Raw genomic sequence first — 26445 nt, 5'->3', positions numbered from 1 at the left:
GTAACAGTAACACAGGTGACTGCCAAAAAACTTTGATGAATGTACTAAAGCTACTTTCAGATGCTCCCTTATTCACAAGCAGTCACAACAGCAGACGGCTTTAATTTAGCAGATTTTTATGCAACCTAACACAACCCCAATGGGATCATTTGTTCGAGAGGCCAATGTGTAAACCATTATACTATGGAGCCATTCCTTGGTACATTTACTGTATAAGGGGACCATAACAGGCTGTATCTAAACAGTATTCCAAGAAGAAGAAAAGTCAATAAAAGGCAAACTAGGCAAACTGTAAGAGCTCCAACATATCGGGCACAACACGTTAAATTTACAATTTGAAAATGAGTTTAAATATTTTTCTAACGTGATTTACATGTGATTATCGCTATAGGGCTTAAATTTGTCTGTGTTAGATTCTTTCCATATGCTGGGAACTTCCTGTTGTTTCAAGAAGGACTCGAAAATGTCTGAAAATCTCCCACTGAGTTCCTCACACACGTCTTCAGTCATTTTGTCCCAAAGCATCAGGACCAGGGCTTTGATCCCACTAACCTCCTCAGTTTGAAGCTTAGAGCTGATTGTTCCTTCCTAAAACGCTCTTCATTTAAATCAGTGACATCATAGCTGGAGTGAAATTTCTCTTATGCTAATACAGCATCAGGTTCATCAGAGAAAAGTAGCAGTGTGTAGTGGAGGTCAGTGAACCCAGAATGCCAAATCCAATAAATAATAAAATCAAAAGTAAAAACTGAAAACATGAGCAGTAAGGAAACAAGAGAACACATGGAAGCTAAACCAGGAAGAACAAGGCTGAAAATGGACCACGATACACTAACTGAGGGGAACCTGCACCCTGACAGCTTCAGCTGCTTCAGATTTGCATTCACTGTGACATATTCACTGTGAACCTTCTTCAGCTAGGACTGTGAAACACAAACTTTGTCTAATAAACTTGCATCTTTTATTCAGACTGGAGTACTGTGGTCTGTCAGAGATCAGCTGTGATTATCTGACTGCAGCTCTGAAGTTCAACCCCTCCCATCTGACAGAGCTGCGCCTGAGTGGGAACAAACTGCAGGAGTCCGATCTGAAGCAGCTCTCTGATCTTGTGGAGAATCAAGACTGGAAACTGACGACTTTGGGGTCAGTAGAAAGTACAACACTACAAAACTATTTTCAAGGAAGAAAACTCCAGCAGACAACACAACAAGACACACAAATGTGTAGACAGTGTAAGAATATGTAAGGTTAGCACACTAAAGCAGAATCAGTTATGTTCACACGGGTTATTTGGGATCCCTTTGCATGGATGCTCAGTCTAACTGTTCTGGTTGTATCGACAGGATTGACAGGATGATTAAACCTTCTGCTGAAAAAACATGTGAGTCTGTTATTTATTGATATTTTAACAATAGAATCTCATGTGAAAATGACTGTGTGCTCATTTTATTATTGAAATCATGTGAGTGATGTTCTTTTGGAGGTGTGGAAGACATCTGCAAAGTAGCATCAGAGTATTTCCTTTAAGGGCTGTAAAAGCTCTAAAAACATCTTAAATAAATGAATAAAGGACCATAAAATATTTTCAAGCATCTTGTTTTGAGTTAGAAATGCTCTTAAATTTATATTTACCTGCTTTAGCAACTGGTTTGTTTCAACCAAACTGTGAAGCACTTTGTGTGCCTTGGAAAAGTACTGTCCAAATAGTTATTGTTTAATAATTATTATCATTATTAAAATATTAATATCAATAATAACAGCTAACTCAAAGCCATGAGTTGACAGAAGCTTTAAGCTGCTGCAGTGGGACTCTGATGGAAAGTGTTGGAGGGAATCCTGAATTATTCTGCTGTTTGTCTCCCATCAGGTGACTCTGGGGTCAAACTGGATCCAAGCTGTGATTTGTCTGAGGAGCCAACTAAGGTGAGACAAGCAAGCGATCATTTACACAGGTGTAAAGACTCTAATGCTCAGCAGGTCCCAGAAGATCAATTTCATAAAATTTGTATGATGGAAATAACTGAGAGGCCTTCAGGACAGAAACTACCTTTATGTGTAGAATTTGCTTGCACCACAACGCTGGACTGATTGACTGGATGTTATCAGGTTGCTTTAAGCTCCAGTGTTGCACCTGAGAAAATGAGTATATATAATATCTGTGTGTTTCTTCAATGGCTATTTGTTTATTTGTGGATTAAACAAGTATTATTGTTCCTTTCTGAATTCCAGCCTCCATCAAGCTTCACACCTGAAATGCAAACTGAATCTGCACAAACGTCCTACAGGTAACTGCATCATACTGTACAACCACAGCTGCTTCCAGCTGTTCTTTCACATTTCTTAGTAACATTTACATTTACTTTAATGGATTACACAGCAGTGGGGAACAAGTTTTATTACAGTAGAAGTCTTTCTGAAAGTGTTATGCTCTTCAGTGCCAACACAGTACAGAGCAGCTACCTAAACTCTGCTCCCAGTGAGGTCGATTATCTCGTCAATAGTTTTACATCCTCACTGCGTATAACTTTGGATACTGTGGCTCCTCTGAAAAGGAAAGCTTCAAATCAAACGTGCCTGACTCCGTGGTATAATTCACAAATGCACAGCTTAAAGCAGATAACCCGAAAGCTGGAGAGGGAATGGCGTCTCACTAAATTAGAAGATGCTCATTTAGCCTGAAAAAAAGAGTTTGTTGCTCTATAAAAAAGCCCTCCGTAAAGCTAGGACATCTTACTATTCATCATTAATTGAAGAAAATAAGAACAACCCCAGGTTTCTTTTCAGCACTGTAGCCAGGCTGACAAAGAGTCAGAGCTCTGTAGAGCCGAGTATTCCTTTCACTTTAACTAGTAGTGACTTCATGGATTTCTTTACAAATAAAATTTTAGACATTAGAGAAAAAATTATTCATAACCATCTCAAAGATTATTCTTCATGTTCGGCTGCTTTCAGCACTGCTGGTATTTGTTTAGACTCTTTTGCTCCAGTTGATCTTTCAGAGTTAACTTCAATAGTTACTTCCTCCAAACCAGCAACATGTTTGTTAGATCCCATTCCTACTAGACTGTTCAAAGAAGTCTTTCCAATTATTGATGCTTCAATCTTAAAAATGATCAATCAGTCTTTATTAGTTGGCTATGTACCACAGACCTTCAAGGTGGCTGTAATTAAACCTCTACTTAAAAAGCCATCACTTGACCCAGCTGTCTTAGCTAATTATAGGCCAATCTCCAACCTTCCTTTTCTCTCAAAGATTCTTGAAAGAGTAGTTGTAAAACAGCTAACTGATCATCTGCAGAGGAACGGTTTATTTGAAGAGTTTCAGTCAGGTTTCAGAATTCATCACAGTACAGAAACAGCATTAGTGAAGGTTACAAATGATCTTCTTAGAGCCTCTGACAGTGGACTCATCTCTGTTCTTGTCCTGTTGGACCTCAGTGCAGCTTTTGATACTGTTGACCATAACATTTTATTACAGAGATTAGAGCTTGCTATAGGTATTAAAGGTACTGCACTGCAGTGGTTTGAATCATATTTATCTAATAGACTCCAATTTGTTCATGTAAATGGGGAGTCTTCTTCAGACAGTAAGGTTAATTATGGAGTTCCACAGGATTCTGTGCTAGGACCAATTTTATTTACATTATACATGCTTCCCTTAGGCAGTATTATTAGAAAGCACTGCATCAATTTTCATTGTTATGCAGATGATACTCAGCTTTACCTATCAATGAAGCCAGATGACACACATCAATTAGTTAAACTGCAGGAATGTCTTAAAGACATTAAGGCCTGGATGACCTCTAATTTCCTGCTTCTAAATTCAGATAAAACTGAAATTCTTGTACTCGGCCCCACAAATCTTAGAAACATGGTGTCTAACCAGATACTTACTCTGGATGGCATTACTTTGGCCTCCAGTAACACTGTGAGAAATCTTGGAGTCATTTTTGACCAGGATATGTCCTTCAATGCACATATTAAACAAATATGGAGGACCACTTTTTTGCATTTGCGCAATATTTCTAAAATTAGAAACATCCTTTCTCAGAGTGATGCTGAAAAGCTAATTCATGCATTTATTACTTCTAGGCTGGACTATTGTAATTCATTATTATCAGGCTGTCCTAAAAGCTCCCTGAAAAGCCTTCAGCTGATCCAAAATGCTGCAGCTAGAGTACTGACAGGGACTAGAAAGAGAGAGCAGATTTCTCCCATATTGGCTTCTCTTCATTGGCTCCCTGTTAAATCTAGAATAGAATTTAAAATTCTTCTCCTCACATACAAGGTCTTGAATAATCAGGCCCCATCTTATCTCAAAGACCTCATAGTACCATATCACCCCAATAGAGCACTTCGCTCTCAGACTGCTGGCTTACTTGTGGTTCCTAGGATACTTAAGAGTAGAATGGGAGGCAGAGCCTTCAGCTTTCAGGCGCCTCTTCTGTGGAACCAGCTCCCAGCTTGGATTCAGGAGACAGACACCCTCTCTATTTTTAAGATTAGGCTTAAAACTTTCTTTTATGATCAAGCTTATAGTTAGTGCTGGATCAGGTGACCCTGAACCATCCCTTAGTTATGCTGCTATAGGCCTAGGCTACTGGGGGGTTCACATAATGCACTGTTTCTCATTCACCTTATTTACTTTGTTTATACTCCACTCTGCATTTAATCATTAATTGATATTAATCTCTGGCTCTCTTCCACAGCATGTCTTTCTCTCCCCTCAGCCCAACCGGTCGCGGCAGATGACTGCCCCTCCCTGAGCCTGGTTCTGCTGGAGGTTTCTTCCTGTTAAAAGGGAGTTTTTCCTTTCCACTGTCACCAAGTGCTTGCTCATAGGGGGTCGTTTTGACTGTTGGGTTTTCTCTGTATTATTGTAGGGTCTTTACCTACAATACAAAGCGCCTTGAGGCGACAGTTTGTTGTGATTTGGCGCTATATAAATAAAATTGAATTGAATTGAATTGAATTAGACTCATAACATGTATGTGCAACTGGAGGTGATCCGATCCCAGCTTGTGTGACGCAGTACCCCCCCCAACTCGGCTCTCTCACTGTTGTCTTGTCTCATGTGCGCTGTATTTAGTCTTGTTGTCTGTTTGTGTGTGTTCATTGTTGTGTTGTACTGTTTGTCTGCTTGTGTGGTTTCCCTGATGATTTCTTTGTTTGGATTATTGGGTTTTGTTTTCTCCATTCTTATAGATTTGCTGCCTCAACCTGAATAAAAGTTAGTTTTTGGTTTGTTTAATGTGTATCTGGGTCCACAGTCTGAGTAAACCATGACAACGAGAAGCCTGGAAGGTGAGTCTTCTTGGATTTGATCCTGATTGCTTCTGTGGGGATCAGTTTGTGCTGACAGTTAACCCAGCAAAGAATACCAGACTCCCTTCATCATCAAGATCCTGATGTGGTGGATTCTGTTTGATCTGAGGTGTCCCCAAATCTGATAATATAATATCAGCAGTGTATTGTTGTGAAGAGTTCTGATGCAAAAGCTCATCCAGTGATAACAAAGTCCTTGGATGAAACCTCTGAGGTGATTAACCACAGTGACATGTGAGTCAAACCTGAGATGCTGAAATAATGATCTGGCTTGGCTCAACAGCCAAAGCAGCAACATTTCAGAGGATCCAGAAGGATCCAGTCACCTTGGTGGGTGTGACAGTTTGGACTGGAACCTGACTGTGAAACTGAGCGGGAGCTTCAGCTGTTCTTGTTTGTTTCTTGTCAGTTTCTTTTTCCATTTCTTCTGCCGGGGATTGGGAAGCAGAGGCTGCAGTGGTGATTAATCTCTTCTTATTCTACAGGTTCAGGTGTCCCACTCCAGGTGTGTTCCAGTGTACTTTCACTAGACTGGTGTTTGTCATGGCTCAGGAGGCGGAGCTGCTGTACAGGACTGTCCAATGGGATGAGAGCCTTCTTCAACCGGCTGCAAAAACAGCAGCAGGGCCGCTGTTTGACATCACCTGCTCTGAGGATGCAGTCCGTCAGCTCCACCTCCCACACTGTGAAACAAAGCAGGGTGAGCCTGTGCTGTGCTGATGTTAAAAATTAAACAGAAAAATGCAATAGTAATGTATTGGAAGTATAGCGTACACTCAGACTTATATTAGGAAAATGATCTGAAATTAAGAAATTAGTGCTAAAGAATAAACATGAACTTGAAGATGAAAGCAGATTAGTTTGAACTTCCTGAAGTGTTTAAGATTAAACCCAGTGAGAAACCCTCTGCAGAGGTTTAACGGCTCTTTGCTTTCACAGCGCTGTGTGTCGATGGCCTGCTGTCTGCTGCCCACATCTCTGATGAAGGAATGAGCATCCTGGAGCCGCTGGAGATCACTGACACTCACGTGGTCGTGAAGGTCCCTCACCTCTCTGCCTTCGGCCTCATCTGGGATGTCTTCAAACGCTTTCTGAACATGGCGAGGCCGATAAATGGCCAAGTTCTGCTGTTCTTCCGACCCTCAAAAATCAACGTGTTTCTGCTGCAGGAAAATATCCCCGTGCAAGAGGTAAACTGTTTCAGACCTCTTCACCCTGCGGTTCCCATCAGAATTCAAATGATTTTTTAGCAGCTTTCTGGTGCTTCCACAAGGAGCTTAAACAAGTCCAAAGTAAATATATGTGCAAGTTTTCTGGCCTCCCTTCACTGAATACTTGAATCACAGGGTCAGGCTCCAGGTAACATTTCTGTACTCACCTGCTCCACCTTCAGACCCCTCAGGTCTGCTGACCAATCACTGCCCTTCATTATTCACTCCTATTAAGGATCCTGAGCTGTGGGCATTTTATCTTTGTGACCCATGATGTTGATTAATTTACTTTGGTCAGCATTCACTGTTTTTGAAAGAGTGCTATAGATAGAATAAATAAAGTGTTCATCATTAACATAATGCATACTGTCCCATCACTAAAGGTTAAAGTCCAGCAAACACCTGCTGAGTACATCGAGAGCTCTTCCGACTGTCTGCTTAACATCAATCACAGTTACAGTGTTCACTGTGAACCCGCGGCCAAGACAATCCAGCCGGAGGTGAGCTGAGAACTGCTGCAGAATCAGTCCTGGATCAGCCACTCCTCATCAAACTGACGAGTTTCTGTTGATTTCCAGCACGCACTGTTTCGATCAAGGTTTGGACCAAATTATCATCCAACATTTGAGGTTTTCCTGACTGAACTCCAAAACAGTGTGACCTTGGTGGTCCAAGACCAAGATAGGACAGAAGTCTGGAGACGTGAGGTTTACCTGACAGGTAAAGGTTCCACCTGGCTGCAGTAACAGAAGTGACCCTGTAAACTACAAGGATAATTTATAAAAGTACAACTGAAAATAGCTGAACTGTGTTTTTCAGAGTGCTGTTAATTGTCTTGTCTTTTTCTTCCAGAAACTTTAATGACGAATTTCCCGATGGAGGGCAGTGTCCCGGCAGTGGAGAGACTGTTCAGTGTTCACTCACCGTTAAATGAAAGAGTGAATGAAGTGGTTTTAAACAGACTTCTGGATAAACTCCTCGAGCAGCATGTTATAACATACGAGGAGATGGAATCAGTCAGATCACAGAGCGGAGCAGGTCAAAAACAATACATGATCGACATAGTGCGACAAAAAGGAACCGCGGCCAAGTCAGTTCTGATTGCTGCTCTCTGTACGGAGGATCCATACCTTTCCGAAGAGCTACAATTAATGTGACGCAAGAGAAACGCCTACAGAAGCTGTGATGATGGGTCTCAGTGATCGCTGCTGGACAGTCTCATTACATACTGTGAGTTTTGTTTTAAAAACTTCAATTCTGAAAGTGAGTCCCTCATTAAAACCTGGACTTTGGATGGAGGCTGAGACTGGAAACCTCTGAGAAGCTGACTCTGCAGCTCAAGGTCCTGACTCAGGAAAACTGAGTTTTCTGGTCTTTTTGCCTGACCATGTCATGTTTTCACCTGTCAGTCTCTGTCAGCAGTATAACTCAGCAAGTGCTGCTAAAAGCAGCTCACAGCAGCAAAGCCAGCAGTGGTCACTGATGGAGAAGTCCTGGAAAACCTCAACAACTCACCTCAGGATCGCTGTCATCGGACAGACGGGAGCTACACACACTCATCGAGCCGTATCATAAAGGTTTACAGCCTCCTCCAGAGTAAATAGTCGTTGATGCTCCACAGCCCAGTGTGATTATTAAAATGTTGAAATAAAGTGTGTACAGAAATAAACAAACAGTAGTTGGAACACACTGGCTGGGCTGCTGTGGGGTCCAGAGGGTTAAAGTTAGATCACTGTGGCTGTCAGTGGACCTCTTCAGTTGCCTGTTTCAGAGGTTTCGCTCTTTTTAATTCTTTCTACCTGATAAAGGAAAAATATGACCTGACTGAATCGTGTAGGATGCTGAGAGTGGAGCTCTGTGTGTGGAGGCTTGGTAATTATAAACACCAGCTCTGAACACACAAACAAATATGGTGGATGCTAGTTTCAGTCGGGGTGTTTTTGGTGCTCAGTCTCCCTTAATCCCTCATCTCTGGACCGTCACTTTTAACAGCCACTTAGATGGATGCAGCCCCACAGTTGGGACACACGCTTTGTCTCTTGTAACTTGTCCTTAGTTGTACCTTCTGTGTCTCGTTATCCCTGATGAGCGTCACCTGTGTTCCTGTTCTCTGGATGCTTTGTGTTCAGTCTGCTTCTCCTGACACAACATGACAGGTTTTCTTTGTTGTTCTTCTGAATCTGTCCAGTCCAAATTATTGAAAACTTTCTTTTCATGTGATTGTTTTTATATTTATTTTAATACAGAGCATTAATATTTATACCAACCACCCCTTTGACCTTTTTCTTATATAATAGAGATTCCTGCAGCCCATGACACAGATTCTCATATTTCCTGCTTTTCTGCTAATTAGTTTAATTCCTGTGAAGGTTTTCAGTCCATGCTGGTTGTATTTTATTGTGTGATCATCTCTGCTGCAGATACGTTGCTCCAGGGTGCATCAGCTGCCGCCCAGCTGTGGAGTGCAATATGGAGGTCAAGTGGAAATGTTGGTAGTCTTGAAATGACGTATTTTTAAAAACTGGCTTTCACTCTGAAAGTGATTCTGTGTCTGACACACAGAAACTTGGACTTCTTTGAATGGATGCTGAGCAGGAAAGACGGTTTGTTTGGCCACTGAGTGAAATTTGCTGTTAATACTTTAAATCCCAGATTAAACACACAGCTTCATCAGCCGGTTTCCCAGTCATGGATTAAGCATGGTCCTAGACTAAAAGGAAGAAGTCAATGAAGACCACAACAGGAGAAAGTATTTAGTCCAGGATTAGACATAATCCCAGTATGGGAAACTGGGCCCATAAGTGTAAGTAGGTTTCATCAAAGGCTTTAAGTTCAGAGTGCTATTCTTTATTTCTGTCACTAGATGGAGACAGAAAATCATTTTCAGCACTGCGGGTGGTGCAGAAAATCCAAGATTTAAGAAAAAATACCTCATACTTCACATTTTATCAAGTTTTTGTCCTTTTGCCTTCATCAGTGTCCAGTGAAGAGAAAAAGGAAGGTGGGGATAGAGTTGAGGAAGACCCACAGTAAAGGACCACAGGTCTGACACCAACCTGTGGCATCTGTGGGCACCTGCTCACCCACTGAGCCACCCTGCCGCCCCATGTTTGATCTTTTTTAGGCTGATAAAACTTACATTTTTTTTAAATTTTACATTCAAAACCTCAAAATTATAATCATTTCAATGTGCTTTGTATTGCAGGGTAAAGGCTTCAGATCTTTTATTTTCTTATTTATTTTTTCAGTCTTGATCATCTGAATCTAGTAAATCAAAATTGTGACATTTTAACAAATATTTTTGTACTTATGTACTAATATCTGTCTCACCTGTTCTTTATTTAATAAAAATCATAATCATAGTCTTTTTCTTGCTGCCATCGTTTGGATTTTTATCTGTAAGGAACTGAAACTCACTCCAATTGTTAAACAGCTGATTAAACAGCTGATTGGTGAGCCTCAGCTCAGCCCTGGACTAAACTCAGGACAGCTGGATGGTTCAGCTACTCGATGAGCTGCAGACTGACTTTGAGTTTCTGGGCTCAGAGTGCTCCTGGACTCTTAAACACCACAGAGGCTGAAAGAAAACAAACTAAAAAAAATAAAACTGTCTTTTAAACATTAATGAAACAATTATAATCCAGCAGATTCTTCCCTGTATTAATGACACAGTTGAGTCGAGTGTGTTAACTTACACAGTCAGCATTTTTGATGGCTTTCTTTCCCGTGTTCAAATAGACTTTATTAATAGAGTAAATCTTGTCCAAGTTTACTGACCAAAGCATTTAAAGTGCTCACACATTCATACAGAGTGTTCAATAATAAACTACAGTTTTCCTCTCATACTCTGCTGCTTTGTTGCACCTTGTTGCTCTGAGGCTGTATTGTGTATTTAACCTCTCAGTTTTTTTTTATTGGATGAGGACAGAGGATCAGTGGTGGGCAGTAGGAGTGACAGATGGGTTGAAGGTGGGGGTGGGATTGTATCATGGATCTGCTCTGAGCCTGTTCTTTGCAGTGCTGATGGACAGGCTGACAGGTGAGGTCATCATCTGTGGATGATGTTTGCAGACGACACTGATCTCTAGCGGGAGCAGCGAGAAGGTGGAGGAGAGGCTGGAGAGGTGGAGGTGTGCTCTGGAGAGAAGAGGAATGAAAGTCAAAAGAAGTAAGACAGAATGTGTGTGTGAATGAGGGGAAGACAGGTGTAACAGTGAAGGTGGATGAGTTTTAATACCTGGGCTCAACCATCCAAAGCAACAGACTGTCCACAAGAGAGGTGAAGGAGAGAGTGCAGGAAGGGTGGAGACGAGTGTCGGGTGATTTGTAACAGAAGGAGAGCAGCAACAGTGAAGGGGAGGTTTACAGGCTGCAGTGCAGAGGAGGGAGACAGGATATACTGGACAAAGCATGATGAGGATGGATGCTTCTGTCCTGATGAGAGTGTTGGAGAAATTCTCGTAGACAGAGCCTTTATAAGTAATATAGTTTATTACAAAAGGAACAATGTCTTTATCCAGCTGATGAATGGGAGAGGATGCCCACTCTTCCTGCTCGTCAAATAAGACAATTACAAGAGTTTTATACCTTCATATCCACACCCACATCTCGTTTTGCAGCAAACATGAAATCACATGGAGAATCCGGCTTCAGCTAGTCTTTAAGCGTATGTGACAGACTCTGCATGTAAACATTTCCATATCTGGCTAATGTCGCGTAAGGGAGGCCTCTGAACTGATGGAAGCACAGAGGGATCTTAAACATACACATCCTTATATAGACGGGACACGAAGTGAGTGGGGTTTTCACAGAGAGAGAAACAGTGCCTCTCAACTCAGGAAAAGGCTTCATATCTGCTATATCCCCTAAAACAGTAAAAACTCCTGTATGAAATATCAGACATGTAAAACATCAGATACTACAATAGAAACACAAAGAACTTCAAACGATGTCCAGAGGATTAAATACTAACAATCTCGCTCAAACATCACATCACAGCGTCGAGGTTCCCATTTTGCAACATATTTACCTTCACAGATGAGACAACTGAGCACATGATGCTAAAGAGACAGAGTTACAGATGAGGGAAACTAACAAAACGAGGAAGTGAAAGTGATAGGAGTGCAAAGTGCACAGGATTACAAAATAAGACAGGAAATTACTTAAAATAGAAACTCAAAACCACAATAGTGGAAAATGTAGCTGTCAGGTTTTGACACAGTCAGTGGGATAAAAAGGGGGAAAACAGTATGTTCATCACTCCATAGATTTTTTACTCTAGGAATGTGAAATCACCTACAGCCTCTTTAAATAGCTCTTCAAATAAAAAAAGATCATAGTCGACAGTTTCTACATCTGTAACAAAATACAAAAACAAACAAACAGAAAAACGCAGTAAACACATTGCTTGTGTATATGTGTGTGTGTCTGTGTGTGTGTGCCATGAAACATACAGCACATACAGCAAAACCAATGTTGCACCAAAAACAGTCCCACCGTAAACACTGCTGGGTAGGAACCAAAGTTCCTCATCACACGATTCAATAATAACTAACTTAAATGTTACAAATTAAAGTCATAAGATGGGATAAAATGCTAATTAATTATATAATAAAACTCAATTAGGTAAAATATTGAATATTTCAAAAATTAAAGTGCAGCACAAATTTATATTATAATCCACACAAATTATATGTGACCAAAATAAATATGTGCCATAACTAAGGTTACAAAACTGTTTAAAAGACTATATTCAACAACCAACTGTTCACAAAATAGCAGCACTACGTGCTAAATGTGTGTAACATTAAGGACACACATGAACATCAACAGGGAAAAAAAAACTCCAAACCCAACAAACTCTATAACAGGGATCCTCAAATCCAGGCCTCGCGGGCCGGTGTCCTGCAGGTTTTAGATGTGTCCCTGATCCAACACACCTGAATCAAATGGCTGAATTACCTCCTCAGTCTGCAGTCAAGTTCTCCAGAGTCCTGCTAATGACTTCTGTATTTGACTCCGGTGTGTTGAAGCAGAGACTCATCTAAAACCTGCAGGACACCGGCTCTCGAGGCCTGGAGTTGAGGATCTCTGCTCTATAATAAAGTTCTGTGTCAGTGTAACAGATTAACAACACCTACGTGTAACATCAGACAAAAACAAACTGAACTCTTTGAAGGAATCAAAGCTCAAATCCAGCTGCATCCTGATGTTCTCCACCTGAAGCTGCTCAGAGAGCTAGCTTGGTTAGATGCTCGCTAACATGAGAAAATAAACACAGAAGAAAAGACACATAAACTATGTCTCGAGGGAAGGAAAATAGATAAATAAATAAAAATAAAGTATAATTAAATTAAGATGACCACAATTTAATTTAATTACACTTTATTTTTATTTATTTATCTATAAAACTTATTGCACAGAGCAACTAATTTAAGGGCTTTCTAAGGAGTCTAAATTTGTTAAGCCATCTGTTTATACGTGTTTTAGCTTTAAGGTTTCTGCATTTGTGAATATAAAATCTCCCTAATAATAACACCATCCTGACAACAGAGTCCAAGTTAGAATTCTCCCACATTTCACTGCAGTGACTGTTAATGGGGGTATAATTGAATCCCCCTGGACTGCAGCCAGCTCCACATGCCATCCCAAAAAGTTTGCACCACCCGGCAGTAGAAGAACAGCTGATCCAGGCCTTCAGTATCACTTTCACAGAGCACACAGGGGTTCACATCCAGATTAAATTTGAGTCTCAGAAATTCATTAGTCGATAAATCTCATTTTGAAGTTAACTTCTTTAACTTTAGGAGGAAGAGGAAGTGAAGAGTATTTCCTTTGTTTAGCCTGAACCTGCTCGATCTCAAATTCTTTCAGAAGATAATTTCTTTTAACTGGATCAGGATCGACTTCATTCAGCAAACTCGTTCTGAAAATCTTGTGTGTGAGTCTGCTGTCACTAAAGTGAATGGCTGCTATGCAGAGCTGCCTCAGGAATCTTGGAGACAATGAGGGACTGGGATGGCTTTGGTTAGTGCTTTCTATCTCTCAGCTGTGCATTAACCTTAATGCTGTACTAGATCACCCTTCTCATCCATAAAATGATTGAATCTTTATTCATCCGTGCACAAAGATTTTTCTCAAGATCGAATATATCTGTTGATCCAATCCGGTGTACTGTGAGGAGGTAACGAAGAACCTGCTGATGGAAAGAGTCTGATTGGTAAAGAGCTGCAATCAAAATTACAATGTAAGAAAAAGGCTGTTCCACCATTTCATCAATAATTACATTAAGAACACGGAAGTGATGACGTCATTGCTGCTTGTGTGTTAGTTACCTTGTGGTCGCGTGCCGGTGTTTTATATGCGGTGGGACTTTTTCTGTAGCCGCTTCTCAGCTGGACTCTGATGTTGATGTTCTTCCTGACTGAGAAGTGTTTTTATCATCCACCACACACTCGCTCCTTCCTCTGCTGCCGTGCTCAAAGACACTCCGTATGGGCAGACTGCTGCCGATACTTTGCGGACCAGCACACACACACACACACACACACACACACACACACACACACACACACAGTTGGCCGATGGCGCTCCCGGCTTAAACTGCTAAAGCGGAAAAATGATTTCATATCAACCCACAAAGGCTTCAAATGTTTCTTGGAAAAATAGTGTTGTGTACACCTATATTATTGCATGTATATGTTTTCTAAGGGTAAGACGTGGGCAAACCACCAAACAAAATGACTTGAGTCTGTTATCAAGCATAATGACCGTGTCATTCCAGGCGGTACGCTTACTTCATCAGGTGGCCGCACTGATACTAGCAAGCTAAATATTTCAGGGGCACAAAAATAATTTAGTATCTCGCACAAGTGCAAAGTTTGAAATGTTTTATTGGTCAAAAACATTTAATAATGGTCAAAAACGCATTTATGTAGGTTGACTGGCAATAGAACCGGTTCTTTACTTAAACGTTCTAACATGAAAGAACCCTCACAGATAATGCAATGAACAAATTATTCACTTTTTAATATCAACCTTAACTAAAAAACAAACAAAAAAAATAACTATTAAAATATGTCAATTCAGTTTGAAACTCTTTTTGGCCAACAAAAACAAAATCTAATCAAATAAATATCAATAAAAATAATAATATCCAACAGAAATAAATAACTGTGATACCTCTTTCATTTAATAGACAAGCTGTGTGCCTCACTGACAACACAGTTGCACTTCACAGCTCTGTCATTCAAAATAAAAGCACGTGAGAGGAACATTTCAAAATCAAGTGTTTTTCCCTCCGCTGTGTAATTTTTGGGTGAACCCCCCCACCCCCGGTTCCTACGCCTATGTTCCTTTTAATCATAGTTTTTATTTATTTCAGTTAACGATAATGCTTTTTCCATTGCAATTTTCATTATTTTGTTAATGATAATAACCTCGATCTTAGTACTTTGACCTTTCTATGGATTTTAAATGGTACGACGTCACTGACGTCTCTTATTTATTTGGGAGGTGGGTTGGCTGCACTTCTGGGTTATAGTTGTTTATTTAATGCAGGAAATAATTGTTTCGCTCAGACTGTCAATCACGTGTTTTGTTCTGCCATGCTCTCATGATTCCTGCCATTATTCAACATAATGTCTTTACTTTTACCAGCTATAGTAACAATGTGATGTTTGCACAGTCAGACAGTATAAAATAGAATGGCATAATTAATTATATATATTCTATAATTCCATAATCAGTCATTTCTATGTGGATATTTCTACATTGTGGTACTGCTCGATTTGTTTTTACTTTGTTTCCTGTTTTTCTTAGTGACCTGCTTTTATTTTGAAAACCATCCTGGATACCAACGAGATCCCACCATGCATCTTTCCCTGAGTTTCGGTAATAAAATAGTCCGTCCATTTACCTGATTGCACTTTTCTGGTAGCAGCGCATACACTAGCCTGAAAAACTGAAGAAACGGTGACATTATGGAGTGGATTTGGAGCATTTTAATATTTTTGTGTCTTTTTCTGCTCTTCAGTAATATTTTGAAGGGCAAAGCGCCAAAAAACTTTCCTCCTGAACCGTGGCCTCTTCCGTTTTTAGGACATGTTTTCAGGATCAGACCTGACAGAGTTCACCTGCAGTTCAGAGAGGTATGAGTCCTAGGCTTTATTATTAAAATGCAATAATATGTCCAAGGCTTGAAGCAATATTCTGGGGAGCGTCTTTACTTTGAACTTGAAATAATCATTACTTTTCCTCGGTGGAGGAATATGTGAGTAATGTCTCCATCCTGGGTCTTTTCCGCATTCGTTTCAAATTTTGTTTGTGATTCTTAACTTATTGTAGTTTCGAGTTGTTATTTCCAAGTAGTTTATGTTTGTTGTGTGAATTTCTGCCCTGTTTCACTTACCATGCCTTACTTGTTTGTCTGGTCCGCATATTTATTCATGTCCTGTTTTACTTTGTTAGCTATTGTCTTGTGTTTTGTATTCAGCTTGACCTTTGTCCTCCGCGTGTCCTTTTTCCTCTCGTGTTTTTGTTTACGTCATCTGCGTCCTCCTCAGTTCGTTGCCGTCGTCAGTGACCCTCCTGCTGTGTGCTCTCCCGTCAGTGTGGCCCACAGCACGTGAAGGGCACCGAACCGGCAGAGTGGGTGCGCTTATAAGCCCACCTGATCCCCCGACACCTACCTGACACACTCCGCTTAAACAAAAGAGAAAAAAGCCTTAAAAATGTGTCCATACACCTCAGAAAGTATGTAGCTGCGCCCCTGCAAAAAATGTTTTATTCCCACCACCATTAAAATCCACCGCAACACATGCGAAAGAAAAAGGCTCGCGCAAACTTCCCAGCAACGCTGAGACTGGCAAAAAAAAAAGGAAAACACACAGTTAGGCGCAATAATTTAATTGCAGTACCCAAAGTTTGTGTAGACCAACTCTGGTGGTTAAATAAAAGCACAGAAATCCCATCACCAGGTCTACAGGTTAAAAAAAAAAAAAGATCCACCTGTCAACGTAACAAGAAAGCTAGAATATCAGTGATGGATCACTGCAGCAGCATTCTAGTATCTGCACACATTACAGATGCAGAACAGGGATCTGTTCTCTGAATACATATAAAGAACTTTAAATTTGGAGGAAAAAAAAACTGTTTGGGAATTATACTAATAATGACCCTGAGTTCCTATTCAGGGTCAGAGGAAGTGGATGGATGGATGGATGGATGGATGGATGGATGGATGGATTTCTTTTTAAGTTTTCCTCTGCTGATCCAACACCTGTCCACTGTCATTGTTTCAGTTTGCAGAGAAATATGGAAACATATTTGCCCTTCGGCTCTTAGGTCATAGAATTGTGGTCATAACGAGCTACAAGTTTGTGAAGGAAGCTCTGGTCCAGCAAGGAGAGGACTTCGCAGATCGTCCCACCGTACCATTGTTTGAAGTCATATTTGGAAATGAAGGTTGTGTGTTTTTTTTCCTTTTTCAGTTTTGTTTTTAATACAATGAATAGCATAATTGAGACACCAAATCAGTCTTTTATCCTGTCTAATTTTCTATATTTGTTTTCAAAGGTCTTGTCAGTTCAAATGGTTATCCATGGAAGCAGCAGAGAAGGTTTGCTCTTCATACACTCAGAAACTTTGGTCTGGGCAGGAAAACCCTGGAGTTATACATCCAGCAAGAGTGCCAGTATGTGACAGAGGCTTTCGCAGAGCACCAGGGTATTAAAATCTATGCTGCTTTATATTTATTCTGCTTATTACACAGACATTTTAACAAATTAGTGTATGGAAAATAAACCGATAATCAATTCTCTGTGCTGGAGCTGCAGTTATGAGGCTGATTTGTACACGTAAATAGAGATTGCTTACTTTGTTTTGATATGAGGTACTTGTCATCTCCAAATGTTCTGTTTTCATTTACAGGAAAGGCCTTTAATGCCCAACCACTGATAAGCAACGCTGTGTCAAACATCATCTACTGTTTGGTGTTTGGGAATCGATCTGAGTACACTGACAGCCATTACCAGTCCATTATTCATAAATTCAGTGAAATTTTGCACTTACAGGAAACCATGATAACACAGGTGAACCTCCTTCCAACGTGCTACATCATGCAATAGTTCATGCTAAATTGCATAACTCAAGAAAGCTTTATGCACATTGTGAAAACATAAACACACAAAACTGCTGCTGAGACTCAAAAGAGGGCTGAACAGGAGGGAAGCTTCAGAGGAGGATCTAAGAAAGAGGAGAGGAGAGCTAATGGGTAGTTCCAAAAAAAGTCAATTTGCTACAGACGGGGGAAACGGAGAGCTTATTTGCCAGTGTGTGAGATTCTTTCTGGGAGGGGGAGGAGAGGCGGTGTGCTGTTGTGAGTCCAAAGTTTCAGGGTAGATAGATATATAGATATATTTGAGCAAAGGTACCCAAGCAGCCTAATTTTTACATCAGAATCCATCAGCTCATAAAGTGGAGCCTTAAAAACTCCCTATTAGGGCAATTATTCTGAAGAATTAACTGAATCAAAAATATGAATTTACCAAAAGCTTGTTAACCAAGCTTGTTAATTTTCCCCCAAATATTTTCCCCTTGTAAGTTTTATTTTTCTGCTGTTGTTGAATTTTCTTAGATTTCAGTTCTTTGACTGCAGAGTCTCCACAGACGTGGATCTCTGAACAGTAATGGTTATGCATTCATTAAAAGATGGTTAATCAGATTTCCAGAGTGCTGAATGATGTAATAACTGTTCTTCCCTCTTCTGTAGTTGTACAACATAATGCCCTGGCTGATTAAGTGGCTGCCTGGACCTCATCAGAAGATGTTCACTCTGGTGAAAGAGATTAATGACTTCATAGAAATCAGGATCCAAGAGCACAAAGAAAACCTTAACCCAGCATTGCCAAGAGACTATATTGATGCATTTCTGATAGAGATGGGAAAGGTAGACTCTGTGCTCGATCTGCTGTGTTTGTTCTTTTTGGTCTTGTAATGAAACAACAGATTTTAAATTCTGTTTTTTGTCTCTCATAGATTGAGGACAAAAATTCAAGTTTTGCTCTCAGCAGCTTACGTGCTTGTACCATGGACCTGTTTTTTGCTGGAACTGAAACTACTACCACTACTTTACACTGGGGGTTTCTTTACATGATCTATTACCCTCACATACAAGGTGTGTGTATGTGACAGCCACCTTTACTGTGGATTCTGTAAAAAGCCTTCTCATGACTTTGTATTGCTGGGGGGCTCTCATACCTCAGTGTATAATATTGTGATTAAGGCCTGAACTGTAGGCCATGCAGGTCATTGCTGTAATGCAGAAAACAAAGTTTTTTACACTCTTGTATTTGTTTCAGCATTTTTATCTCTTTTTGATACTTAGTTTCAGCTTGGACTCAGTTTCCAGAGCAGCTCTGATTCTTTAAGTTTAGTTAACACATTTGAAAATACTAAAACTGAAAAGATATTTCCTGTATATTTTTCCATTTATGTTTGGTTGTAACTGTAGTAACCTCAGGTGGTTTCCTGTTTTCACTGTGCAGAGAGAGTCCAGGCTGAGATCGATGCTGTGATTGGTCCATCCAGACAGCCCTCTCTGAGTGACAGAGAAAACATGCCCTATACCGATGCTGTTATTCATGAGATACAGAGAATGGCCAACATCGTCCCCCTCAACGTGGCTCGTATGGCAACCAAGGACACTACAGTGGATAAGTTCACGATCCCAAAGGTACACGGCCCACAGTCTTTGTGGCAGTACAGCTGCTGATTCAAATCTGTCTGCTCCAACAGTCCAGCTCCCAACGTTGATCCCCATAAACTCATTTAAAGCCTGGATTAAAAATGTATCTGATATCTGTGGATAGTGCCCTGATCCCTAATAACTGTACTGTGAGTGAATGTTTTGGATTTTCTGTTAGGGCTCATCTCCACTGAGTTACTGAATTGAGCTTCCATATATGGTAACTTCTGACTGAAAAAGACTTGGTGGAAAAATGCAGAGTCCAAAACCAAAGGGTGACTTCACAGTGGCTGTGTCCACCTTTGAGTCGGTGTTTGTGAAGTTATGTCCTCACTGTGTTTGGTTTAGTGACGCAGTACGGTGGACCAGATAAAAACCAACTTCCCATGAATGAAGGACTCTTTCTGCAATGATTCATGAACACACATAATGATACCCTTATGGCGCTTCAGTAGACTGACGACCTTTCAGGATGTACCTTGTCTTGATAGGCTCCGAATCCTAAAACAATCAACCATTTTATTAAAACATCTGGCATCACCTGGCAAATAAACACAATATTCAAACACAATTTAGATTTTTATTTCTCTTTTAGTATCTCAGTTCTTCAGGTTATTTTGGTGGTATGTTTTCAGGGCACCATGATCCTGGCTACCCTGGACTCAGTCCTACATGATGAGTCGATGTGGGAAACGCCACACTCTTTCAACCCTCAACACTTTCTGGACAAAGATGGTAAATTTCGAAAGAGAGATGCCTTCCTTCCATTTTCTGCAGGTTAGTTGGACCACTTATACTGTTTTAGCCAAGGCAAAGCATCATGTATCCTCGGCTTGTTGCAGAAGTGCAGTAAAATGTGTGCTATTAGAGAATATGTTGTCTGATTAAAAAGTGTCTTATTGTGTGTTCTCAGGTAAGCGTGTGTGTCTTGGAGAACAGCTGGCTCGGATGGAGTTATTTTTGTTTTTCACTTCCATGCTGCAAAGGTTCTCTCTCTCACCGCCTGTTGGAGAGCAGCCCAGTCTGGAGTTTCAGCTGGGAGGAACTCGTTATCCCAAACCTTACCGTCTGTGTGCTGTACCGCGTTAATCCACCTGGTTGTGTCTTTTTCTCAGCACAATGAATTACTGTCTTCCATCATAGTTTTTGTATAATTATTTAGAATGCTACATTATTTTCATCCTACAGCATCAGAAACATCTTACCCCAGAGAACTTTCCAGTAAATCTTTTGCATTCAACTTACTGTAATTTTTAACTATAAAAATTAAATATTCTTTACTATAACAGGGTTTGTACGGGTGCTGGAAACCCTTGAAAATGCCTGGATTTTAATATTGTCCTTTCAAGGTTTGAAAAGTGCTTGAATTTTGGATAAAGTGTCCAAAACTGCTTGAAATTGTAACCATTTAAAAAAATAAATAAAAATCTATCAGATTAAATAGTTCCACCCTCTGTGTTGAAGCGAGGTCCGGGCGATGCTGTAGCATACAACGGTATGCAGGATGATAACGGTAACTGTATGTACACAAAACACGGACAGCAGAGTTTTCAGGTTTCCAAAAAGTGATTTCTGATTTTTATTTTAATGTATTATCTTTGCTTACATCAGTAAATAGAATGGGGCGCAGAGGACTCATGAAGGGCTTAAATATATAAAATGAATAAATTAATTGTTTTACAAATATCTTTACGACTGCATTATTGTATCCACATTATAATCAATCCAGTCCTTTTTGGCGACTCTTTATAGAACATTAATATTTTATTTGTTGTAATTTTTTTGTCAGTGATATTTTTTTAAGCCTCATTAATGAAGAATATATTAAAGTCATTTGCCAAGAAGTGATTGCAGCTTCTAACAGGAGCGTTGTTTCTCATTCACAATGATGTAATATAATTCATGAGATATGTCTGACACATGTTCCACAGATTTTAAACCAAAAATTAATCTACAGCAATTTAAATACAATCATTTTTTTTATCACTTTTTGGCAGACACCAGCATATCTCCAAAACTCTCAAAGTCCCTGATGACACCAAGAAATTGCTAAATTTGTTGGCCGCTGGTGTTGCCAAAAACTGATTGCAGCTTCTACCATGTGACAGGAATGTTCTTTATGACTCAGAATGAGTCATAAATGCAGTGCAGTACAATGTTTTAATAGAGTATATTTGATACCAAGATTTCCAGAATTTTTCAACACCAGGGGGGGGGGGCTGAAAAAGAGTACACTTTGTAAAGTGCTGATAATTGTGAATGACCCCTTAATGTGCTGGAAAATATTGATCTTGAAAGTGCTTAAAAGGTGCTTGAATTTGATCCTGGAAAAGGTATACGAACCCTGCTGTAAGTGTGAAGGTTCACAATATTAAACTACAACTTGTTAAGTGATCAAATTTCATTGAATACTGAATCAACTTCAGACGTGTCCACAGCTGACTCTTCCAGGGGGGACACCAAAATCTGTAAAGATTAATTGAGGATAAAAAGAGAAATTATTTCACCACATTCCAATCATGTGTGACTGATGTACACAATAAAATCAAGTAAATCTGGAAGATATTTTTATTTTCAGTGTAAGGTTAAAATATCAGGAAAAAGTAGACAGTGTATTTTGCAGTGTTTCTTTGGATTGAGGGTAACAAATTTTGAAGGTGTTCTGCTAAAAAGGTAACCTCATGTTACTCTAACCCTCCTCTTCACCTTCCAGATTTCTATAAGAGATCAGCTCTTAATTTTACAGTAAACTTCATAAAGATTTAACATTTTTGTGTTTTTCCATTAACCTCATGGATCGTATTGTGTCTCGGGGCTCTTTGGAGCATTGAAATGAATCTCAGACACCTGTGATAATTAGGTTGCCAGGTGAGCCCAATTAACAGAAAACTACTTAAGAAGGATGTTGCACATTATTAAGTAGGCCACAGGTTTCAAACAGTATGGGGAAAAGGAAAAGATCTCTGTGCTGGTGAAACATGGCAAATAATGCAGTGCCTTGGACAAGGTATAAAAACATTAGATAGTTCATGAAAACTGAAGCGTGATCATCGTATTGTGAAGAGACTTGTGGCTGATTCAGGGCACAGAGGGGTTCATGCAGATAAAGGCATAATGAGGAAGGTTTCTGCCAGACAAATTCATCAGATTTAGAGAGCAGCTGCTAAAATACCAATACAAAGCAGCAAGCAGTTATTTGAAGCTGGTTCCTCTGGAGTCCCACAAACTTCAAGGTTTAGGATCCTCCAGAGGTTTGCAGTTGTGCATAAACCTACTATTTGACCACCCCTAACCTGTGCTCACAAGCAGAAACAGTTGCAGTGGGCCCAGACATACATGAAGACTAATTTCCAAACCATCTTGTTCATTGATGAATGCCGTGCAACCCTGGATGGTCCAGATGGATGGAGTTGTGGATGGCCACTATGTCCCAACGAGACTGTGATGTCAGCAAGGAGGTGGTGGAGTTATTTTTGGGCCACAATCATGGGGATGGAGCTGGTAGGCCCCTTTAGGGTCTCAGAAGGTGTGAAAATGACATGACTTTCTTTATAGAACCGTGCCTTCCGTAGCAAAATCATCTTCATGCATGACAATACACCATCTCATGCTGCAAAGAATACATCTGTGTTATTGGCTACTATGGGCCTAAAAGGAGAGAAACTCATGGTGTGGCCACCATCCTCCCCTGACCTCAACCCTACTGAGATCCTTTGGAGTATCCTCAAGCAAAAGATCTGAGGCTGGGATGCAGTTCACAGCAGAACAGCAGCTCTGCGAGGCTGTTCTGACATCCTGCAAAGAAATTCAAGCAGAAACTCTCCAAAAACTCTCAAGTTCAGTGGATGCAAGAATTATGAAGGAGTCCTATGTTAACATGTAATTTGGCCTGTTAAGATGTTTTTGATTGAAATGGCTTTTGATTTTAGGAAATGTGACCACTTAATGCTGCAGGTTTGGAAAATGACCATTTGCAGTTCTTTACAACCTATAAAATGTTTTTTAACTCTGTTGTGCATAATAATTTGGAAGAGTGCATTTTGAGTATTTCATTTTTGAAAATGTTATCACTGAGAGGTTTGTTCAATAAAATGTGATATACACTCTAACGGCTCATGACTTAAAAATGATTCTGACCATCATTTGCACTGACCTTTTAGGAAAATCTGGTTGGTTGCTGTTTTGTTAATGTTTCTTATTCAAACTCTGAAGTTTCCCTGAGCTGTGGACAGGGATTTGGCATTTCACAATGTTTGCATTGTCAAGTCCATTCTTATATCTCTCGGCCACTACCTAGCAACCAGGGCTGGCTCTGGGCATAGGCAATCCCCCAAAGGCGCCAAAATGGCTAGAGCCGGCACTGCTAGCAACCACACAATTACAGCAAAAAATTATACCTATGTAACAGGAAAACCTGAATGCAATGAACTTTGAATCAAAGTTACACCATTCAGCGTAACATCAGACCAACTGCCTAATATTGTGTTGGTCCCTCTTGTGCTGACCAATAGCCCTGACCCATCGAGGCATGGACTCCAACAGACCCCTGAAGGTGTGCTGTGGTATCTGCACCAAGATGTTGTGACGTGGAGCCTCCACCCATCTGACTTTTTTGTCCAGCACATCCCACAGAGATCTGGGGAATCTGGAGGCCAGGTCGACCCCTCAAACTCATTGTTGTGCTCCTCAAACTATTCCTGAACCACGTTTACTTTTTGACAGGGAGCATTATCCTGCTGAAAGAGGCCACAGCCATTGGGGAATACTGTTTCCATGAAAGGGAGTGCATGGTCTGCAACAATGCTTAGGTCAGTGGAATAAGTCAGAATAACATCCACATGGATGCAGGATCCAAGGTTTCCCAGCAGAACATTGCTCAAAGCATCACACTGCCTCCACCTGCTTGCCTTCTTCCCACAGTGCATCCTGGTGCCAGGTGTTCCCCAGGTATAAGACGCACACACACACACACACACACACACACACACACACACACACACACACACACACACCCCCATCCACATGGGTGGATGAAAAGAAAACACGATTCATCAGACCAGACCACCTGCTCCATGGTCCAGTTCTGATGCTCATGTCCTTTCAGTGTTGGACAGGAGTCAGCATGGACACCCTGACTGGTCTGCAGCCTCATACACAACAAACTGATGCTCTGTGTTCTCACTCCTTTCTATCAGAGCCAGCACCAAAGCGATGTGGGGAAATTATTTCTCTATTCTGCATTTTCTTTATTTAACAGCTGTGCCCCCAACACACACACACACACACACACACACACACACCAAAGGCGCTCCTGCACGCTTTCGAGTACGCACTCGATCCAACCACAGTTGTGATTTTAATCGTTGTTATACTTTTTTGTTTGTTTGTTTGATTGAGCCGTAATATGTGACATGAAAAAGTCCCCGCGACCTGACCCCGGATAAGTGGAAGAAAATGGATGGATGGAAAATAAAAGTAATGATGTAATAAAAGTCTTATATTAAGAAGTCAATAAATAACTGAGATCTGCACCAGGGTTATAACAGTTTTGGATTTTACATTATAGTTTAGTTTTAGTTAGTTTTTACTTTTTTTTCTTTAATTCAGTTAGTTTTAATTAGTTTTCAGAGTGGTTTTTCTCATTTTTATTTTTGGTTTCATGCTTAGTTTCAGTTAGTTTCAGTATTAGTTTTAGTATTTTCATACCTAATCAGGTGCAAGATTCAAGGCGCAAAAGTGACTCTTGTGTAATGAAAACTTGACAAAAAGATACCGTTTAAAGAAATATATTCAACAACCAACTGTTCACAAGACGTGCTAAATGTGTGTAATATTAAGGACACACATGAACATCAACAGGGAGAAACAAAGAAAAACATGAACTCCCAAACTCAATAAATTCTACAATAAACTCCACAATAAACTTCAGCATCAGTGCAGCAGATTAACAACAGCTACATGTGGTGTTAAACAAAAACAAACTCTTTGAAGGAGTCAAAGCTCAAATCCAGCTGCATCCTGATGTTCTCACCACCTGAAGCTGCTTCTGTTTTGGAGCTAGCTTGGTTAGATGCTGCTAATTAAACCTGCAGGGTCTTTGTACACAACCTACGGAAGTGTCCGACCTCATGTCCACATTTATGCTTGTGTAGCTGGATTGTGTGTGTTAATTACCTTGTGGTCGTGTGCAGGTGTTTTATATGCAGCGCAGGCTGGGACTTCTTTTTTGGTCCTCGCTCTTTGTGCTCAGTTTTTTGGCTGCAAACATATTTGTCCCTGTTTTTTTCACTTTCTTCATTCCTTCACGTCCATCCCGACAGTTTCAGCAGTCTCCTACCAGGAATTTGCTGACAGTTGTGAGTCCTTATACTGATGCTTTGATTATTATTCCTGATTGTTATTCTCTCACTGATAAAGTAGCCGGAAACGCACAAGGACGCAACAGTTTAGTCACAACTTTCTGGGCTGCATGGACCCGACAAGTAGTCCCGTTTCTCCAGAGGCGCAGGCCAGGTTACCTGGTAGGATCAGAGCGGTTTCTGTAGCCGTTGTGCGCTTTCAGGTGGACTTTGATGTTGCTGGTTTTCCTGACTGAGAAATGTTCCACACATTTTTCATCATCCACAACAAGACTTTAGATTCTATCTGTGCTCTTGTACTCAAAGAACCTCCATACGGGACTCTGCTGCTTTCTCTGCAGACCGCAGCCATTACTGTGCGGACCAGCGCGGTGAGCGCACTCACACAGTTGTCCTGTGGCGCTCCGAGCTTAAACTCGGAGAGCAGAAAAAATGATTTCATATCAATCCACAAGGCTTAAAAAAAAAAAAAAACAAATAAATGAAAGTCAGTTTATCGATAATTTCAGTTAGTTTTAGTTAGTTTTGTAAACTCACAATTCAGTTTTAATTAGTTATCGATTTTTCCTTTTAGTTATAGTTTTTATTTATTTCAGTTAACGACAATGTTTTTTCAATTTCAGTTTTCGTTATTTCGTTCGTTTTCGTTAACCATAATAACCCTGATCTGCACACATGAATACAGTAAACCTTGAGAGGGTGCGGTGTGTGTGTGTGTGTGTGTGTGTGTGTGTGTGTGTGTGTGTGTGTGTGTGTGTGTGAGAGAGAGAGAGAGAGAGAGAGAGAGACAAATCTAAACTCAGCT

At 40.4% G+C, this 26445-nt stretch overlaps 2 protein-coding genes across 2 annotated transcripts in view; both read left to right on the top strand.

Moving 5' to 3' along the window:
• Positions 1-7045, top strand: part of LOC115799882 (NACHT, LRR and PYD domains-containing protein 12-like) — a 34666-nt gene extending 27621 nt beyond the window's left edge. The window contains exons 14-20 of the mRNA XM_030757181.1: positions 970-1143; positions 1344-1381; positions 1868-1923; positions 2230-2285; positions 5817-6025; positions 6265-6515; positions 6920-7045. Of these exons, the coding sequence (XP_030613041.1) occupies positions 970-1143; positions 1344-1381; positions 1868-1923; positions 2230-2285; positions 5817-6025; positions 6265-6515; positions 6920-7045 (910 nt within the window). The remainder of the gene's footprint in view (positions 1-969; positions 1144-1343; positions 1382-1867; positions 1924-2229; positions 2286-5816; positions 6026-6264; positions 6516-6919) is intronic.
• Positions 7046-15405: 8360 nt separating this feature from the next.
• Positions 15406-20940, top strand: LOC115799332 (cytochrome P450 2J6-like). Its single transcript, XM_030756439.1, has 9 exons — positions 15406-15685; positions 16838-17000; positions 17112-17261; positions 17466-17626; positions 18307-18483; positions 18573-18711; positions 19082-19269; positions 19917-20058; positions 20195-20940. The coding sequence occupies exons 1-9, from the start codon at positions 15518-15520 to the stop codon at positions 20368-20370; spliced, it is 1464 nt and encodes a 487-aa protein (XP_030612299.1). The 5' UTR covers positions 15406-15517; the 3' UTR covers positions 20371-20940.
• The last annotated feature ends 5505 nt before the right edge of the window (positions 20941-26445 follow it).

The sequence above is a fragment of the Archocentrus centrarchus genome, chromosome 20, assembly GCF_007364275.1.
Source record: "Archocentrus centrarchus isolate MPI-CPG fArcCen1 chromosome 20, fArcCen1, whole genome shotgun sequence".
Lineage (NCBI taxonomy): Eukaryota > Metazoa > Chordata > Actinopteri > Cichliformes > Cichlidae > Archocentrus > Archocentrus centrarchus.
The sequence above is the reverse complement of the archived record's forward strand: the minus strand, read 5'-3'. Positions and strand labels throughout refer to the sequence as shown.